General features: G+C 37.2%; 3 protein-coding genes across 3 annotated transcripts; 2 read left to right on the forward strand and 1 right to left on the reverse strand.

The window, feature by feature from the left end:
• Nucleotides 1-98: 98 nt before the first annotated feature.
• LOC118344166 lies at nt 99-2,016 on the forward strand. The gene has a single exon (XM_035684117.1). The coding sequence runs from the start codon at nt 193-195 to the stop codon at nt 1,798-1,800; it is 1,608 nt and encodes a 535-aa protein (XP_035540010.1). The 5' UTR covers nt 99-192; the 3' UTR covers nt 1,801-2,016.
• A 354-nt stretch (nt 2,017-2,370) lies between these two features.
• LOC109013000 (protein SHORT ROOT IN SALT MEDIUM 1-like) lies at nt 2,371-13,294 on the reverse strand. The gene is made up of 19 exons (XM_035684307.1): nt 13,100-13,294; nt 12,626-12,916; nt 12,370-12,467; nt 11,478-12,131; nt 11,331-11,376; nt 10,504-10,596; nt 10,368-10,423; nt 9,863-9,974; nt 7,439-7,650; nt 7,291-7,354; nt 6,108-6,281; nt 5,369-5,399; nt 4,126-5,282; nt 3,935-4,009; nt 3,769-3,843; nt 3,164-3,691; nt 3,010-3,051; nt 2,873-2,935; nt 2,371-2,752 (listed from the first exon to the last, which is right to left on the reverse strand). The coding sequence occupies exons 1-19, from the start codon at nt 13,292-13,294 to the stop codon at nt 2,663-2,665; spliced, it is 4,056 nt and encodes a 1,351-aa protein (XP_035540200.1). The 3' UTR covers nt 2,371-2,662.
• A 163-nt stretch (nt 13,295-13,457) lies between these two features.
• On the forward strand, nt 13,458-15,191 carry LOC118344199 (protein SHORT ROOT IN SALT MEDIUM 1-like). The gene is made up of 4 exons (XM_035684308.1): nt 13,458-13,467; nt 14,119-14,273; nt 14,354-14,409; nt 14,803-15,191. Exons 1-4 carry the CDS (start codon nt 13,458-13,460, stop codon nt 15,083-15,085), a joined length of 504 nt encoding a protein of 167 aa, XP_035540201.1. The 3' UTR covers nt 15,086-15,191.
• Nucleotides 15,192-15,554: the final 363 nt, after the last annotated feature.

Raw genomic sequence — 15,554 nt, forward strand, 5'->3', positions numbered from 1 at the left:
ATAAAAGAATCCCGACATAGCCGTTGGCGTTATAAAACAAAATGCGAGACCAAAGGTGAAATAGAAGAGAATAGAAATAAAGGAATGTGACCGTTACATTCCTGATTCTCCGCGTATTCAAAATCCACCCATAAACTTCACCGTTCAAAAACGGAGAGCAGGGCCAGTTTGCCTCTATACGCTAGTGTCAAAATGGTAGGAGAAGAACAGCAACAACCTGAAATGGCCGAAGAGCTACTGCAACAGCTCAGATCCAAAGCAACGGAGCTGCTACTCAGAGAAGAATGGAAAGAGGCCGTACTTGCCTATTCTCAGTTCATCAATCTCTGCCAAGACCAAATCTCAGTGACCCGACAGCACCCAGACCCAGATAACCTCCCCAAGCTCCACAAATCCCTCTGCTTAGCCCTTTCCAACCGAGCCGAAGCGCGGTCCAGGCTGCGAGAATTTGCCGAAGCTTTGAAAGATTGTGATCAAGCATTAGAAATTGGGAGTGCCCATTTCAAGACCCTGCTCTGCAAAGGTAAGATTCTGCTAAATCTGAATAGGTATTCAATGGCTTTGGACTGCTTCAAGACTGCTCTGCTCGATCCTCACGCAAGTGGAAACGCTGAAAGCCTTAATGGGTATTTGGAGAAGTGCAAAAGGCTCGAGTTTCTCTCTAGGACTGGAGCTTTTGATCTATCGGATTGGGTTGTCAATGGGTACCGAGGAAAGTCTCCGGAACTCGCTGAGTACATTGGTCCGGCGCAGATAAGGAAATCTGCTATTAGTGGACGTGGACTATTTGCAACAAAGAATGTCGATGCCGGGACTTTGGTGTTTGTCACCAAAGCAATTGCCACGGAGAGGGGTATTTTGCCTAGCGAAGATTCAGGCGAGAATGCCCAGTTGGTCATGTGGAAGAATTTTATTGATAGAGTTACCGGCTCCATCACAAAGTGTCCTAGAACCCATAATTTGGTTAGTACATTGTCGATCAGCGAAGATGAGGACGGGCTACAGGTTCCGGATACAAATCTCTTTAGACCAGAGGCGGAGGAGACTAGTCATTCTAATGAGAAGCTTGATATGGGTAGGATTTTAAACATCTTGGACGTGAATTCTCTGGTTGAAGATGCGGTTTCAGCCAAAGTGTTGGGGAAGAATAGTGATTATTATGGTGTTGGACTATGGGTACTGGCTTCATTCATTAACCATTCATGTAATCCTAATGCAAGGCGTTTGCATGTGGGGGATTATGTGATGGTTCATGCCTCAAGAGATGTCAAGGCAGGTGAAGAGTTTACGTTTGGGTATTATGATGCGCTTTCGCCATTGGGCAAGCGCAAGGAAATGTCAAAGACATGGGGTTTTCAGTGCAATTGCAAGCGGTGCAAGTTTGAGGAGGAAATGTGGGGAAAACAAGAGATCAGAGAGATTGAAATGGGTCTTGAAAGAGGGATGGATATGGGTGGTGCAGTCTACAGGTTAGAGGAAGGTATGAGGAGATGGGTGGTGAGGGGGATGGAGAAGGGCTACTTGCGGGCATCCTTCTGGTCTGCATATTCTGAGACCTATGGTTCAGAAAAGTCCATGAAGCGGTGGGGAAGGCGGATTCCGACCATGGATGCGGTGGTGGATAGTGTCCTGGAAGTAGTCGGAAGTGATGAGAGGTTAGTGAAGGTGCTGCTTGAAGGATCGAAGAAAACTAATGGGTCGGCGGACATGGAGAGGGGTTTGAAGTTGGGAAGAGGAGTTTACGGAAAGGCGGTTAAGAAACAAGCATTAAGGGCTCTACTCGAGCTTGGCTTTCATTAGCATTGGTCTCATCTTTTTTAATTTTATTAACTAAAAGAAGTTTCTTTTGTTTTTCTTTTCTGCCAACTATTACTATTTAGTTGCTTTAGTCAGAAAACACTTCCGAGTTGTAATTTTGTTGTATTTTTTTTTTTTTTTTATTGGTATCGAGTCCTCGACCAATGATCACTTGGCATATTTTATGTTGCCAAGTAAAGTTCCTTTAGAGACGCCTCAAACTTTACATGAATCGCTCGACTCTAGTTTGATTGGTCAAGAAAACCATCGTGCCAATCAAAGAAAAAACCCCATAAAATCCTCTGCCAAGATATGCTTTTTAAACCCGAAGTCGACTAAAATTGATCCATGATACTTGGATGTGTTCTAGTATGCTTAAAACAGACGAGACCAAACCCCGCTCTCATTGTTGCTAGGAACATGGAGAGACAAATGGGCCAGTATGACGTGGTGATAGTTGAATAAAACGACAATGGTTGGAGATTAGAAATAATTGCAAGTTAAATAAGCACCCACAATTGCATTGCACTTCAAAGCATTTTAAATATTATAATGGGTAATTGACATGAATAATGCAAGGTAAGCGCATAGGTAGATTAATGTACCAGCAGCGAGCAAGATTGGTAACAGTGATGCCTTATATATTTGCTATACCATTCGAAAACTTGCAAATCAGTCATCTTCCTCATTTTTATCGAAAAGCAGTACAAAACAATGCGGTTTACTTGAATAGTTTTAGCAGAAATTAGAAACAAAACGAGAACCCAATTGTAGAAACCAAAAGCCCGGTAGGCTATAGAAGTAAGCAAATTAATAAGGCAAGTTCGATTTGAAGAATGAAGAAAATCAAAAGACCTTTCCAATCTCAAGTGTCAAACATTCGCACCAGCTTATTGTAGAGGATGCGGTCATCCCTACCGGTGTTGCTCTCTAGCAATGCACTTTGCACAAGTTCCTGATGCGGGAGAAAATTAAACATTAGATACATAAGAACAAAAAAAAAGGACAGGGCACGCTCAAAAAGAATAGAAGTACAAAGCTGCAATGAAACATTAATTGAATTGCACATTCCGACCTTGACATCCCTGTGCGAGAGGAACTTCCCCAAGTTGTGGATGATCAACCTCATATCTTCAACCTGAACACAACAGAATCTCCTTATCATACAGATCATGATATGCTATTAAAAGAAATGAATAAAAAAAAAATTACCCTAATGTAGCCAACTCGATTCCGGTCAAAAAACCTAAAAGCCTGTTTCAGATTTGAGAAATAACATTAATAAAATGATTATGAGAGAATCTAACCAACACGCTAAATAATTTCAGAAAAATAAATAAAGCAAGCAAAAGGTTCCCAAAAAGACCTGCAATAGTTCTTTGTCAACAGCAGCCTCCTTCACAGAAGAAGTCTCTCTCTCTCCATCTTTCCTTTTACGCATTTCCTCACCAGACTTGGGCTTTGTCTCTGCAGCTTTCGGTTTCTCCTTAAGAGTTTCCTCTGCTTTGTCAGTTTCCATTCCAGACACCTTTTCAGGCTCAGCACTCAGATCGGTCTTCCCCTCTTCTTCGTTATTCACATAAGATGACTCGTGTTGCATACTTGACTCCTCCATTTCTTCATATTCTTCAGGATCTTCCTCTGGATCTTCATCACCATCTGTTTCATCTTCCATTTTCAACTCATCAACATGATCAACAAATTTATCCTCCTCAGCCATGGTTTTATTAGCATCTGGATGAGCTACACCATCTATTTCAGTACTGTCTTTCACATGGAGGTCATTAGTCCTCAGTCGCTTTGCTGGTGATTTTTTGTCCCTTTTCTTCTCATGGGCTTCATCCCGCTGCCTCTTACGTTGATTTCTTTTTGCCACAAAGTTTATGCGTAGTTTCTGTACAAATAGAAAATGCAAGTAAATGAAGATGTCTCAGTAAAGGAATCGAGTATATGTTGATTGTCTAAACCAACCTGGAGAAATGTTAAAAGACGACAACCCATCTGATACTGAAGCATTTCATACAACGATTCAGCAAATAATGACAACTGCAAGAAAGAAAAAATAAAGTAAGGAGGGAGCAATAAGCTATAATCTTGATCTAAGGAACCACATCAAAAGAACCAAACACTAGCAAACCTCAAATGATGATTCGTCAATGTCCTTGTCAGTATAATCCAAGACTGAATCCAGAGAAAGTGACACTGAATGAAGCTGTAACGGCAGATCCATAATCAGGCACAGGGCACATAAAATATTATATTAGATAAGGTGAAAAATTAGAATGAAAATTCATTTACAGAATACAGTATAGGCTATCATCAACCTACTTTTGAATCCTTGCTACATTTTGTCTGTAATATCAAACCAGGGTGTCGAGGAGGTTCTTCAGGCTTCCTCTTTTCTTTCAATTCGTTTTTTGATTTGCTTCTAGACTCATCTTTTCCATCGTTGTCTTTTTTTTCTCTCTCATCTTTGGATTTCTCCCCATCTTTTGATTTTCCATCCTTGCTACTATGGTCGTCCTTCAGTGAAATTTTCTGCTTGTCAACCTCAATTTCCACTTTGATCCCCTGGCCACTTTTCTCACCCGTTCTTTTCTCATCCTTATCATCCTTGTCGGTCTTTATTTCTGTTTTGCTTGGATCAACAGTATCATCTTGCATCTTTGTGATAAGAGTTTTAGTATTGGTCCTGGGAACCATTTTCTTTTCTGACCTTTTGATCTCACTGACCTGATTGTCTGCATCTGCCGCTTGCCCCACCATATTTTCTGTTTCATCAATTGCCCCAACTACCTTAATCTCATCTCTGTCCACATCTTTCTTAGTGTCAGCAATCCTGTCACCCGATTCCAAACCTTCAACCTTTCTTTTAGCCACCCTCTTAATTATTTTTTTCTTCACAGTTGTTTTTACAGCAGTACGTTGCACAACCGCAGCAGTGCATGGATCTGAATTATCCTTTGGTTTGTCTTCACTATCTTCATTCCGAGCAGTTTTTACTACTGGAACCTTTCTTATCACCTTTTTTCTAACAAATGTTTTAACCCCAGCAGGAGCACCTGAAGATTCATCCGGTAGATTAGGAATCTCTGAGTTGGCATTCTTATCTCCATTATTCTTCTCATCCGGGCTGTCATTTTGTTTGCTGGCACTATCATGAGCTGTCTTATCAACAACCTTCTGTTTGACAATCTTCTTTATAATCTTCTTCTTTGCAGGCTTCACAACGCCACTCGTCTGAGCACTAACAGATTCTCCTTGTTCCTTCTTCTCCACTGTCATGTTTTCCTTACCTGTTTCAGTCCCACCTTTTTTCTCAAGTCTTTTGTCATTTCCATCAACCTTTTCTTCAACTGTGATCCCTTTCACATCGTTGACATCTTTATCCTTTTTGTCAACATCTTCTGATTGTCCAGAGGATGTAGACATCTTCAGATTTGTGGAATCCTTTTTGAGATCTTTTGTGGAATCCTTTTCCTTATCTAAATTAAGACCATAAAGAAAAAAATGATCATGATGACATTCATGAGAGAGAGAGAGAGAGCCATGCACAACAGCTATAAGTTACCTTTGATCCCATCTTTCTTCTCTCTAGACCTCTGAAACAACATACCATTATGTTAGTGAGGAAGTCAACAAATTCAAAGATTTCCCATGGTAGAGGGTTGGAGGACAAAATAAGCAAATGCACATAAATTTCCAAGACAAGACATGGTTGCCAAAACTTGAACACCAATGCTCCATAAGAAGGATGAATAAAAGGCAACCAGTGGATGAGGTCAGTTAAATAATGTTAAGTCCAGACATATTTCAACAAAACCACTTTTGCATTAATGTCATACCATGCATGCCACATCAAGTTCTTCAAGTTTGATTGCTGCACATCCAGGTAGAGCTACAGACTTGAAAGTTGAAAATGGTTTTTTATTCAAAAATGTTTTCTAGAATTGAGAAATATCAAGCATCATACTCGAAGCACATGAATAACACTGCTTTCTGCAAGCTCGTATTGAGTTCTTGTTTCTGCTTGAATATGAACTATACATATAATGAAAAAAACTATCAAAATATGTGTATATATATTGAAAAACACTGGCATTAGGAAAACTGACAAAACCATAGGGCTTTGTTAGGTTCATTTTCCTCGATGGGTTTATCCTTTTTTTCTTTTTCTTCTTTTTTTTTTTTTTGCACCCCAACTAGGTGTTTTCTCTTGTATACATCCAGTGTACTTGGCTACACCTATTGGCATTAATAAATTTTTACTTACTGACAAAACCACAGTTCCAAATAATATAACTACAGACCTCTTTTTTCAATGTAAGTTGCCGCTCTCTCTCAGCAACAGCCTTTTTGTGGGCAAACCATTGGTCTTTCCATGCTTCCAATGAGGGGAGACATTCGGACAAATCTGGAACAAACAATACAGTCACCTCCTTATGGCTAAACAGTCCATCACTTCCGAATCTGTCATAGTGTATCTGCATGTGCCAAGAAGAATTGAAAACTAGATCCCAATCCAAGAAGCATGTGCAAGCAATTAAAGACAGAAAATATCCCAGTACAACCCAGGAAATCAAGAATCCAAGAACAGAATTTATTTCCATCCATCTCATATTCGCTATAAAAAAAAGACTGGTAAATTGCAAAAATCAACCTCAAACTACCATGTCAATTCTCAAATGCACATCCAAAACTTTGATTCATGATAACTCACCTGTAAATCAAGTTTTTGTTAGGAGTTGACACTGGGTCAAATTGGAGAGTTAAATTAGATGGCGAAAGGATAGTGTTACTCATATTTAAGATAGAAATATCATAACTGTTCTCTGTTATAAAAATTTTAAATAGATAGACATTAAATGGCAGCCAGGACAAATTTAGATCTCTTCTTTTGTTGCTAATCTTTCCTGGGTAAATAACACAAAAACCCCTCAAACTATAACTTCATTCATGAACACATGTCCAACCAACGACTCGTGACAACTAATCTTTCTTGGGTCAGAATAGGATGTTAAATTGGATGATATTACTCACATTTAATAAATCTCTGTGCATGGACTTAGCCAATAATTTATATGCCCCATTCGCGGAAACAATTATGTAGTTTGTATGTAGGGCATATAATGAGTGAGATGCAACCAAACAAAACAAACAAAATAAAATACCTGCGAAGAAGTTAGCTTCCAACGATTAAAAAGATTACACTGAACACCACCTATTTAATGAAACCAAGAAGCCTCATAGGGGCTATATAAAAGGTTAAATTAAATCACTAATATTTATGGTCCTAATAACACAGCCAAAACAGAGGAATAGAGTAAGAATATTTATTCAAACTATCATGTTTGAAATGAAAATACAGTTTTTGGCACATCACAGTTACAGATGGGCTTCATGCTGTTGAAACATAACAAGGCAGCTTAAATCACAACTGAATGTAACTGAAGAGGTTCTTTAAATGTAACAATCATTAAAAGCAAATCCTACCTCAAGAAAACGATTCCAATGGCAGCAGTACTGCAAATCAAGTGGAGTAATATTTTTTGCATGTCTGCAAAACAAAAACAATTACATTAAGTAAAAAAAAAAGTAATTCTTGATATCCCAATGCAAAAAACTAACAGAGAATACAAACCTAAGGGCTGTTCGAACTAATGAGGTGTCATCAACTGATGGATCGCCACCATCAGCGGAATTCCATGGACCACCAATTGCCATCAAAGACTTTTCCTTTCTAAGCACAGCAAGCCTAATGATATTGCAAATATGGGGTATGCGATTATCATAAATTTTTTCAGATGACAGCTCCTCCATGGCATTCTTGCTAAGTCCACTCATCAAAATCATCTGAACCAAGGAGACAAGGAAACCTTACTCAAGCACAACAAAATTGATAAAATTCACTATCCTGCAAGCTTGGAATTTTTTTTTTATCGGTAAATAAAATTTTATTGATCATAAGAATAGGCAAAAGCCCAAGTAAACGGGTCATATACAAAAGCAACACCTAGGAGTGAAATAAATATCTAAGATATTAACACATTAATAATGGTTCCATCATGGTAAAACAAATCAACTGAAAAACTCTGCAACATGTAAAGAGAGCCCACTCCATCCTTGGATATATCAATTGCAACAAAACACCTAGAAGTCCAAACAGATCAAAATAATAGTATTATCTGCGGAACACCTAGAAGTCCAAACAGATCAAAGCGGTAATATTATCCTCCGCAGACTGGCAACCAGTATGCAATGCACAGCTTAAGTTAGATCATAGTACAATGGGGTAAGTTTATGTTTCATTTTTTCTTTTTCTTTTTGATAAGTAAGAAGTAAGTTTCAACTTATCAAAAAAAAAAAAAAAAAGAAGTTTCATTGATATGAATGAAAAATAGGCATAGCCCATTTACACAGATGTTTCATTTTTTTCTTAGTTATATATTATTTTTTACAGGGATTTATACATGTAAATAGCTTAATTGGATTTCTTTTGTCCCTTTAAAGAAGACTGCTTGGTCAAAATTTAGAATGCTTTTTTTTTATGGGTACACAAATGTAAGGAAGCCTCTCCTATATCACAAGGGTACTAGGTTTTGAGATACTCTGCATTGAGGGAAGGTTGTTTTTACCAGTTAATCCAGTGAGTACAGTTGATAGTATATACCTACATACACAAGACACAGTCCTATTTGATCTATAGAGGAAAAAAGACCAAAAAAAAAGAAAAATACAAATTGAACTTCAACCAGAATCTCTCTCACAAAGATTCTATGGTTGTTACAAACCCCAGCAACTTGTCCTATGACGAGGGTACCCTCATAGCCTTATCCCTCTTCCTATGATATCTCCTACACGTGTGGTTTGAACATGAAAAACCTAACATGTGCGCCATGTCAACATACTCCATTTTTCCTGTCAGTTCCACCATATAATTTCATCCAAACATTTGTTGATAAGAGAATTTCATCCAAACAAGTGCTCAAACAAACCAAAAAATCCATACCCGCTGGTCAAAGCAAGATTTACTGTTGTTATGTGGCCTGTACGTGTTACTTAGACCAAAACAATTCATAGGTAAAATCCTTTTTTGCGAATCTTCCATTTAATGGCTGGGAAAGCATCCATTTTATTCATGGAAACTCTCTGCAATAGAGCCCATGACAGCCTGACTAAGAAACGTCGGCATGATGCTATCCTACAGATCAATTTACTGTGTAGCAAACCGTGCTTTAACTTTTTATCATAAAGCAGCAATCACTAAGATTTCTTATTATTTAAACATAGTTTTCAAACTCCAGCAAGTAGTAAGAGCATTAGCATTGGGTTCATCATTTTCATCTTTAAAATTTGATGAAAAGTACATGTTTTTCATAAATCTAAAACTTCTCTATCTATAACCCCACATTGGATTAGCTATTGAATTCATCAAAATAATAATATAATATTATTTTGTTAATAATAATATTTTAATTTATTTTTTTTATATTTTACAATTACACTAACTATATGTTAATTAATAATTTAATTTGATATTTAAATTATTGTTTCTCAACTTAAATATATTGTGGCTCAAAATTGAGAAACACTAATTTAAATAAATAAAATAATAGTTATAGAGTGTGAATAGTGAGTCTTCAAATTTGAAGATGAAGAGAAATCTACTGTAACTAAAAGCTTGACATTTGAGCATATGATGAATCCAATGCTAAGAGTTTAAAGCTAAAATCATCAAATTTTAAAGATTGGACTCATTTGATGAGTCCAATGCCAGTGCTCTAAAGACTTCATCCCTAAGAGTGAGAAACAAAAGGTACGATTATTCGTGGACTTAAAACTTGCTCATACAATATACAATATAAGTGCTCAAGTCTTCCCCAGCCAATCAGGCCTAGTTGCTGCTTTTGTATATGTCCCATGTACTTGGGCTATGCCTAGTTCTCATTAATAAAATTTTTACTTGCTGAAAAAAAAAAATTACTTCAACACCATGGAAAAATTTGTTAACACCATCACTACACTGCTTATATAACTTAATTATTTTAAATAAAAAATTAATTACCTTTGCACTCCACACTGTATTTCCAGATTTTGTGGTTTCTTCAGCCAAAAGCTCAGCAGACGAACCTTTCAGCTCGGTTAGCCTCTCTTCTTCAATAAAATCATGCTCAAAACTGCTCCACTCAACAAGTTATTAAACAATTACTTCTACTTATATCTCCCTTCTTTAAATAAATGAGTAAAATAATGACCATCCTTTTAATTTTGAGTAGTAGAAATAGAAAAACAGAGGATGTCAGAAATCACAAGACTAGTTCAAGTACAGGTTAGTTCTGAGATTTGGATTTCATCTTTTTTATCTTCTTTTTTTCCAGCAACTGAACCAAGCTTTAAGAAGAACATATCATAGATTGTTTCACTAAAACTATTTTTTATAGGTAATTTCACTAAAACTGTTAAAAGCTACAAAATTGTCATTTGCCACAAAAGGTTAATGGCATGAATGCATATCATAGCATAAGTAATACTTTGAAAACCACTGAAGCAACAGAATCAAAGACTGGCACCTGACGGGTGAATGGATTGGAAGTTTAAGATTCTCCTTTGGCCAGTTCACAACAGCCTAAACAATTAAAATGCCACATTAAGCCAGATAATCAACTAAGTAAGATATCTCCTTGAAAATAAATAACAAAGACACACCTTGGAAAATTCTGGGGACACAAAGAGTCTAGGATATCTTTTATCTATCGACAAATAATCCCTCTCCACATCTACCAAACTGGAAGAGTAAACCTGCAAGTATGCATCATCGATTACTAAAGGGAATAAAATCCATGCACATTTCAGGGTGCAGACTAACAAAGCAGCAAATAACAAATAAATAGTCCAAAATTTTCATAAAATTATCTCGTGACTCTAAAGTTCATTCACTTCTCTGAAGAAGAACAGTGAACTTACTTGCAACAGTGATCGATAAAAATACACGAACAACTAAGATCAATATAAATCCTATTCATAAACCTACTAGATCCAAAACAAGGTCAAGGCCAGGCCATGAATCCTAGAGAAGCTAAAGTTCAGCAACTGTTTCTCCATAAAGAGGACATATGAAACCAATCTGATGTACCAAACGGAGCGCGAAATAATGAGAAGGGAGATGTATTGTAAGAATGAGGAGTAGCTATGGAAATTGATGAAATAGAGCAAACAAGAAATCTCAGGCATAGATATTCCCAGTTAGTGCCAAAATACCAACAGGGGGGAATATTGAAGAAAGAAGAGGGCCCCAAATTGACGGCAATACGGAAGGATCAAGACAGAATAACCCTAGGGAGTAAAAGGTTCAACCCAGAGCAAAAGATGACAGATCCATACGCAAAGATAAAGCCCCAACTAACAGCTATAGCAATAAGCAAAAATTGAATCCTATGAAGCCCTCAACTCCACATCCCCACAGGAAAAACAGCAGATCCTTGAGAAATATTCTGAATATCATTCAATTTCTTTCTCTTTACTGGTTTCTTTACCTTGCAGACATATTCTCTCCTTTTTTCTTTAACAGGTGAATGATGCCTTCAGCATAAGAGAACACCAAGTTAGTTAAAAGGGCTGCAAGATGGACAAGCAGCTATACATTCAGAACTAGAGGACGCAAATAAAACATGAAGATCGACCTATGCAAAGCATCACGATGAGGAGAATTCCGTCGCAACAATTTCCCCTCCTTCGCCAAAGAGGAACCACGCCGGTCCCTAGATACCCTTGGTGGAGTTCGATTATGCTTGGTTTCAAGTCCACGTTTGCGCTCTCGATCTCTCTCCTTCTCCCGTCGTTCCAAGATACGCCTTTCACGGTCTCTTTCCCGTTCTCGTTCCCGTTCCCGTTCCTTCTCCCTTTCTCTATCCCTCTCTCTCTCACGCAAATGTTCCCTACGCCGCTCCTCCTCCCTTAGCTCAAACTCCCGAAGATAACCAGCCTTATCATCCTTGTGATCGTCAATCCTTGTAGGACCACCACGTGACAACGTGCTACTTGGATAATCCAATTCGAGAGATGTGCCATGAAGCCCCTTTCCGGTGGCATAGTCCCTACCAGGAGGTAGGCTCACTCCATAGCCAGGATTTGAAGAACTTTGTGTATACATGAGATCATCCATATTTCTACGCGGAGCTGCTCCCAATATTGATGGAGCTTGTTGTCCACTATATGAGGAAGCACTAAGCATTGTTAAACTGCGAGGATCAGCATCCATTCTTCCTCCATAAGAAAGAAGATCTTGGGTGGGATGACGACTAGTGGTACCCCTTGCTGCAAGATAATCTGCTTGTCTGCCAGAAATGTTGGGCTACTTAGAGTTGTAAGGAATATATTACCATCCAACATAAGTATGCATAGACGACACCATTGAGAGGAAAACTACTTCATTAAACTAAGTCAAGGATGACCTTTGCCCTTAGTTATATAGACAAGCATATGGTCCATAAGTAATTATAGTTGCTATGAGAAAATGAAGGTTCATTTTAAAACATCATACAGTCACTATCTATCGATGAAAAGCTAACGTACCTTGCAGTCCCATCCAAAGAAGCAGATTGCAGCGATTGAGCTTTTAACAATTGTTCTTGTCGAAGCAATGCCTGATCAATGCGATCATACATATCATTCTGGAAAATTAGATAATAAGACCAATATTAATTTTTATTAGCAAAAAAGACAAATATTATCATCAATACAAAAAACAAATACAAGCAATTTCAATAACAAAGTAAATTTTATTAATAGAACATAACAAACTTGTCAAGAAATAATGAAACAGCCATACCTGATTTTGATGACTAAGACCAAGAGAATCAGCATATCGTCCAGTTGGTTCACTTTGCAAGTCCCTCCCTAGATAAGTACTTTGTCGATCACCATATTGCCGTCTTTCTATTCCAGCATAATCAGGAACCTTCTCTGCATAAAATTGATCACCTTTGTGACTATATCCATGGCCTGAGGATGAGACATAGTCACTCGATGCAAATTTAGGTGAATCTGGTCTAACTGAAGAATAGCTCCCACGACTTTCCAAAATGGACGGTCCAGCACCTTTCACATTCGTTGCAGGAACCTATACAGAGAAAAGATTTGCTTATATTTATATGGCGCAGATGATTCTCTCAAACTTAACAGCTAATAAAGGCCAAGAATTGGATGAGGGAACAGCCACAAACAAATATGGCTAAGTTAAAACAACACATGCAATCAACCCTTGAGGTTGGGTCCAAGCAACGAAACTTTCCAAGAGTACTACCATGTATATAGTCTGTGGCTTGGGAACATACTTGACAGAAGAGACCGTGAAAGGCATCTTGGAACGACGGAGAAGGAGAATCGAGAGCGCAAACGTGGACTTGAAACCAAGCATAATCGAAGACTCCACAAGGGTATCCAAGGTTAACGTGGTTCCTCTTTGGCGAAGGAAGTGTTGCATTGGAATTCTCCTCATCGTGATGCACTTTTGCATGGATCGATCTTCATGTTTTATTTGCGTCCTCTAGTTCTGAATGTATAGCTGCTTATCCATCTTACGGCCCTTTTAACTAACAGTGTTTCTCTTATGCTGAAGGCATCATTCACCTGTTAAGAAAAAAAAAAAAAAAAGGAAGAATATGTCTGCAGGTAAAGAAACCAGTAAAAGAAAGAAAGTAGATGATAATTCAGAATATTTCTCCAAGGATCTGCTGTTTTCTTTACTGTGGGGATGTGGGTTGAGGAAAGTTCAATTTTTGCCATTGCTATAGCTGTTAGTTGGGGCTTTTATCTTTGCGTATGGATCTGTCATCTTTTTGCTCTGGGTTGAGCCTTTTACTCCCTAGGGTTATTCTGTCTTGATCCTTCCGTATTGCTGGTAATTTAGGGGCCCTCTTCTTTCAGCTATTCCCCTATTTAGTATTTTTTGGCACTAACTGGGAATATCTATGCCTGAAGATTTCTTGTTTACTCATCCAATTTCCTGCTTCTCTCATTCTTACAACCATCTCCCTTCTCATTATTTCGCGCTCCCGTTTGTTTATCAGATTGGTTTCATATGTCCTCTTTATGGGCTTAGTTAACGAACTTTAGCTTCTCTAGGATTAGCCTTGACCTTATTTTGGAATCTAGTAGGTTTATGAATAGGATTTATATTGGGAACAATTTATTAGTATTTTTATCGATCACTGTTGCAAATAAGTTCACTGTTCTTCTTCAGAGAAGTGAATGAACTTTAGAGTCACGAGATAATTTTATGAAAATTTTGGTTTATTTATTTGTTATTTGCTGCTTTGTTAGTCTGCACCCTGAAATGTGCATGGATTTTATTCCCTTTAGTAATCGATGATGCATACTTGCAGGTTTACTCTTCCAGTTTGGTAGATGTGGAGAGGGATTATTTGTCGATAGATAAAAGATATCCTAGACTCTTTGTGTCCCCAGAATTTTCCAAGGTGTGTCTTTGTTATTTATTTTCAAGGAGATATCTTACTTAGTTGATTATCTGGCTTAATGTGGCATTTTAATTGTTTAGGCTGTTGTGAACTGGCCAAAGGAGAATCTTAAACTTCCAATCCATTCACCCGTCAGGTGCCAGTCTTTGATTCTGTTGCTTCAGTGGTTTTCAAAGTATTACTTATGCTATGATATGCATTCATGCCATTAACCTTTTGTGGCAAATGACAATTTTGTAGCTTTTAACAGTTTTAGTGAAATTACCTATAAAAAATAGTTTTAGTGAAACAATCTATGATATGTTCTTCTTAAAGCTTGGTTCAGTTGCTGGAAAAAAAGAAGATAAAAAAGATGAAATCCAAATCTCAGAACTAACCTGTACTTGAACTAGTCTTGTGATTTCTGACATCCTCTGTTTTTCTATTTCTACTACTCAAAATTAAAAGGATGGTCATTATTTTACTCATTTATTTAAAGAAGGGAGATATAAGTAGAAGTAATTGTTTAATAACTTGTTGAGTGGAGCAGTTTTGAGCATGATTTTATTGAAGAAGAGAGGCTAACCGAGCTGAAAGGTTCGTCTGCTGAGCTTTTGGCTGAAGAAACCACAAAATCTGGAAATACAGTGTGGAGTGCAAAGGTAATTAATTTTTTATTTAAAATAATTAAGTTATATAAGCAGTGTAGTGATGGTGTTAACAAATTTTTCCATGGTGTTGAAGTAATTTTTTTTTTTCAGCAAGTAAAAATTTTATTAATGAGAACTAGGCATAGCCCAAGTACATGGGACATATACAAAAGCAGCAACTAGGCCTGATTGGCTGGGGAAGACTTGAGCACTTATATTGTATATTGTATGAGCAAGTTTTAAGTCCACGAATAATCGTACCTTTTGTTTCTCACTCTTAGGGATGAAGTCTTTAGAGCACTGGCATTGGACTCATCAAATGAGTCCAATCTTTAAAATTTGATGATTTTAGCTTTAAACTCTTAGCATTGGATTCATCATATGCTCAAATGTCAAGCTTTTAGTTACAGTAGATTTCTCTTCATCTTCAAATTTGAAGACTCACTATTCACACTCTATAACTATTATTTTATTTATTTAAATTAGTGTTTCTCAATTTTGAGCCACAATATATTTAAGTTGAGAAACAATAATTTAAATATCAAATTAAATTATTAATTAACATATAGTTAGTGTAATTGTAAAATATAAAAAAAATAAATTAAAATATTATTATTAACAAAATAATATTATATTATTATTTTGATGAATT

This window comes from Juglans regia, chromosome 13, assembly GCF_001411555.2.
Source record: "Juglans regia cultivar Chandler chromosome 13, Walnut 2.0, whole genome shotgun sequence".
NCBI classification, from domain to species: Eukaryota; Viridiplantae; Streptophyta; class Magnoliopsida; order Fagales; family Juglandaceae; genus Juglans; species Juglans regia.